At 59.5% G+C, this 4,843-nt stretch overlaps 1 protein-coding gene across 1 annotated transcript; it reads left to right on the forward strand.

The window, feature by feature from the left end:
• Positions 1 to 2,752: 2,752 nt before the first annotated feature.
• Positions 2,753 to 4,719, forward strand: GUITHDRAFT_115205 (hypothetical protein; the record flags this gene model as incomplete). The annotated part of the gene is made up of 5 exons (XM_005825580.1): positions 2,753 to 2,923; positions 2,984 to 3,169; positions 3,419 to 3,484; positions 3,798 to 4,535; positions 4,651 to 4,719. 5 exons carry the CDS (start codon positions 2,753 to 2,755, stop codon positions 4,717 to 4,719), a joined length of 1,230 nt encoding a protein of 409 aa, XP_005825637.1.
• Positions 4,720 to 4,843: the final 124 nt, after the last annotated feature.

The following is a 4,843-nucleotide window of genomic DNA, read 5'->3' on the forward strand; positions in this document are numbered from 1 at the left end:
CCCCCCTTTTTGGCCTTGGCCCCTGCCCTCCTTTCCTCCCTTGCTCCCCTCCCCTACTCTCCCTTGTCCCCTACTCCGCCTCTCTCTCCTCTCCCCTCCTCGCTTCTTCTCCACCTCCTCTCTCCTCCCTTCCCCTCTGACTTCTCTCTCCAGTGATCTGCCATGGGCATGCTCTCGATGCAGCAGCATCTTCATCACCCATGGCTCCTTCGCCGTCGACCACTCCCAGCTATCCTCCAGCTGCAGGGGGACTGCTCTTGTCCAGCAGTGGGTTTGGAAGGAGTTCTTTTGCTTCTTCTGCTCGAGAGCAGCTGGGAAGGAGCTGCTGCTGCTGCTGGTACCCCAAGAGAGGTGTCATCGCTGCCCCCAGTTTGCCGTCTTCGGTGAGAGGCGGTTCAGCACGCTGGGCAAGGAAGGAGGAGACGGAGGGGAGCGAGACGGGGAGGGGGGGAGAGACGTGGAGGAGGAGGAGGAAGGAGGAGCCGCACAGGCCTCGGTGCCCTTCGGCTTTCATGCTGCCCGGCATTGCCCGGCGCACAAGCTCGCCAGTGAGGTGGCAGTGAAGACAGTCAAGAAGGAGTGGAGGGCGACGCGGGTGGCAGGGAGCATGCTCTGCAGCCACCCAGAGGGCTGCAGCAAGGAAGGGTTCTATGGCTCGTCCTCCTCCAGATTCTGCCAGCTGCACAAGCTGGATGACCACGAGGACTTGAGGAGGAGACCCTTATGTGATATTCCGTAAGTAGCACTTCGCCTCCACCACCACCACCACCACCTCCTCCTCCTCCTCCTCCTCCTCCTCCTCCTCATCATCATCATCATCATCATCATCATCTTTTCCCCCTTGTTACTTGTCTGCGCGTGTTCAGTGCTTCTCTCGTTCACTGCAGGCCCCTTGTCACTGCCACCAACGTCACCATCACTCCCCACCATCTCCTCCTTCTCCGCCTCCCTTCCCTTCCCTTCCCTTCCCTTCCCTTCCCTTCCCTTCCCTTCCCTTCCCTTCCCTTCCCTTCCCTTCCCTTCCCTTCCCTTCCTCTCCTCTCCCCTCTCCTCCCCTTCTTTCCCCTCCCCTCTCCTCCTCTGTCTTCTATCGCCGCTGAATTTCTCTGCCAGCACCTGCGCTCGGCAAGCAAGCATGTGCCCTTTTAACGCCTCCGCAAGTGCCACGGAAGCGAAGCCGCTATGGTGCAGCAAAGGGCATGCGAGGTACCAGCCAGCGATCCTCTGCTCTAAGACGAGGAGGTGAAAAACTGATTATCATTTCCTCTCCTTCCTTCCCCTCTATTTTATCCCCCATCCCTTCCCTGCCTCCCTTTTCTCGTCCCCAACTCTCTACCCCTCTATGGCCCCCAATTCTCTTCCCCGACCCTTCCCTCCTGTCCTCTCGCGCTCCTGTCCTCTCCTCCTCTCCCTCAGCTGCTTCCCAGGTGCCGTCAGCAGGGCTGCAACATCATTTCCTGCTTCGGCTTCTATCACGACGGGATCGTCAGGTGGTGCGGCCGCCACAAGGACGCGAATGCCGTCTACCTTCGAATTCCCCGCAAGGCCCCGCAAGTCAGTCAGGAGGAGGAGGAGGAGGAGGAGGAGGAGGAACAAGTCCCGGCGAGCCGCTATTGATGTCACTAAAGAGAAGACTGAGCCTCGGACTCTCAGAGGTCGGCGATGACCCGCGAGCCAGAGTCGGCCGGGCCGACTGACTCAGGAGCCTACATGCCATGATCCTCCTACATGATCCTCCTACATGATCCTCCTACATGATCCTCCTACATGATCCTCCTACATGATATGGTATTGATGCCCTGGCCGCTCACCGTGACTGAGTGGCTGGCCCAAGTTTGTCGATCATCTCGGAGAGGGCCCGGCCCCCGGCCCGTAAGGTGCGGTCCGAACTTGAAGTCGCGGACTCGGCTGGCTCAGTCACTCAGCCGAGGAGTCATCATGGCATGGTGGTCCCGGACTCAGTCACGACGCCGCTGCCACCGGCGTTAACGGTCGCGGTCGGTCACCGAGTCCCGAGTCCGGAGTCCGACTCAGACCGTAGTCAACTTGAACTTTGACTCGAAGGCGGCGGCCGCGCGGCGGCCGCACTGCCCGGTCCGCCGGGCGCACTGGCAGCCGGCGCGTGACGGTGCGGCCCCACCCCCCGCCGCGCAATGGCATGCGGCACTGCCGTGGAGTGGCCGCGTCCGGCCTGTCGCCGCCGCCCCGGGCCCGGCCGCAGGCCCGCCGCCGGGCCCGGGGCCGCGGCCCGGCGGCCGGCCGCTCCGGGCGGATTGCCGGACCGATCTGTACCAATCCAGACAAGTTCGCCTCATGGTTAAATGTTCGGCAGCAATAGTCATAGACCATAAAGTCTCTAAAATTTACAGTGTCTTCTACAATTGTGTATTTAAATGTTCTGAGGCAGACCCACCAAGTTGCCTCTTTTCCAATCCAACACAGCGATTCCATTTCGGGAGGATGGCAGAAAAGGCTTCAGAGGAGGAGGGGAGGGGCAGGTAGAGGAGGAGGAGGAGGAGGGCGAGGAACAGGACAAACAAGACTGAAGGCACGCAGAAGGAGAAGAGGAGGAGGGAGGGCAGGAGCCAAGGGCGAGAAGGCGAAAGGATGGGACCTGAAGGTTCTGTACACAAAGTGGCTCGAAAGAAGCTGGCGTGACACCTTGGACAAGAGCAAGCTAGAGGAGGAGGAGGAGGAATGCCGTGAGCAGATCGGAGAAGACGGCAGGAGAAGGCTGAGAGAGGATCGCAACATGCTCGTCTACATCAAGTGGCGGGAGAACCTGGAGCCGCTTTACTGCCATGAAACGGACGACGTGAAGGACGTTAGGAGGAGGGTCATGACGATGTCCAACGTGCCGGTAGAGCACAAGCTACTGGTCCACCATGGCCTCCTCCTCAGAGACGGGATGACACTGAGCCAAGTGAGTTGGAGAGGAGGGCAGGAGGAGGTGGCGGCGGGTTCCTGACGATGGTATGCGCAGTGTGGGGTAATGGAGGACAGCACGCTGTTCCTGGTTCTCAACGAGAACCCGTTCAAGGGGAGGGAGCTCTTCGTGAAGACAACCATGGGGGTGAAGCACACGCTCTTTGTGCGCGACGACTTCAAGATCGAGGACCTCAAGGACGATGTCTTCGCTTTCCCCGATGAGCCTCCCCCGGAGAATCAGGTCGAGCTGGAACAACTGACCGCCTCCTCGACCTCCCCCTCCAGCACTTCCTTCTGCTTTTGCTGCTGCTGCTGCTGCTGCTCCTTGCCATCCTCTTCCTCCTCCCGCTCCTCCTTCTCCTCTTCCTCCTGCATAACTTGCTCCTACTGCCTCTCCTTCTCCTGCTACCTCCCATGCTTCTCCTCCTCCTCCTCCTCCTCCCCCTCACGCTCCAGCTCCTCCTCCTTCTCCCGCTCACTTCTGTCGCAGGTCCTTCTTTTCGTTGGAAAGCAGCTCGAGAACGATCGCACGCTCAGGGAGTACAACATTCAGAAGGTAGAATGCTGCTCTCGACGAAATGCCATGCTTTGCTCGCCTCCTCCTCCTCCTCCTCCTTATCTCCATCCTTGTCCTCCTCCTCCTTATCTCCATCCTTGTCCTCCTCCTTATCTCCATCCTTGTCCTCCTCCTTGCTTTCCCAATTGCCTTCCTCCTCCTTCTCTCTGTCTTAGTCGTTTCTTCCTATCGTCTGATACCTCCTCCTGTTCTTCCTCCTGCTCTTCTTCTTCCTGCTCCTGCTCCTGCTCCTGCTCCTGCTCCTGCTCCTGCTCCTGCTCCTGCTTCACCTCATGACTTCCTCTTTTCGCAGGAGTCCTGCCTGAGGGTGATCAACTCAGCGTTTGCCCGCAACGACATCCGCACTTTCATCCGCTTCACCTCCCCGAGCAGCAACGCCATCAACGTCTCCACGGACTCCATCATCATCATTCAGATGACGAGCATAGACGAGGACGAGACTCACTACTGGGGGCAGCTGCTCGGCAGCCCTGACCTCTCCTCCCTCCTCCCCCAGCAGGTGCAGCTGCGCGAGAAGAACAGCTTTGCGCTCGTTCCCTGCTCGCTCAAGGTGGACTCCTGGACCAGGACGGTGCAGCTGGAGCCGAAAAGGGCTCTTGCCTCCTGCTCGCACTACCAGGTGGTGTTCAACCGAAGGATGGCAGAGGGGGTGGAAGGGATGCGGCACCTCAAGTGCGACAAGGAGGTGGAGGGGGTAGCTCGCTGGAGCTTCTTCACGGAGGGGTACCAGCCCCTGCGCGTGCTCAGTCTGTACCCTCCTCCCTTCTCCACCGTCACGTCGGACGGCTGCAGGATTGCCATCACCTTCAGCGACAAGCTGCACCCTGAGTGTGTAGAGCGAGGGGCAAGGGACTGGGTCCGGGTGAGGACGAGGGAGGGGATATCCCTCCTCGACCCCTTCTACGACGACGCGACCAACACGCTGGTATACGACATCGGCAAGGGGATCGGGGAGGAGGAAGTCGTGCGGGTGAAGCTTCTGGGGAGTTTGATCCTTGGCGCTGCTGGCCAGAGCATGCTTCCTATGAAGGTGAGCAGGAGCAGGAGCAGGAGCAGGAGCAGGAGCAGGAGCAGGAAGGTGTACGGGGGGGATGTAGGAGGGGAGTGACGGGGAGGAGGGTGTGAAGGACCTAACAAGAGGGCAGAACGACGGGATCACCAAGACAAGCCCCTTCACTTGGCAGTTCTACGTCTCCAAGGTGACGAGAGACTAAACAAAGGATCTTGGAATCGCTCCCTCCTCCTCCGTCCTTTTTCCCTTCCCCTCCTGCCTCTCTGAGTTTATCTACAATTTTCTCATGATTCACGCTGTCTTGAAGTGTTTGCATTTCCTCCCCT

This window comes from Guillardia theta (assembly GCF_000315625.1).
Source record: "Guillardia theta CCMP2712 unplaced genomic scaffold GUITHscaffold_82, whole genome shotgun sequence".
Classification (NCBI taxonomy): domain Eukaryota; class Cryptophyceae; order Pyrenomonadales; family Geminigeraceae; genus Guillardia; species Guillardia theta.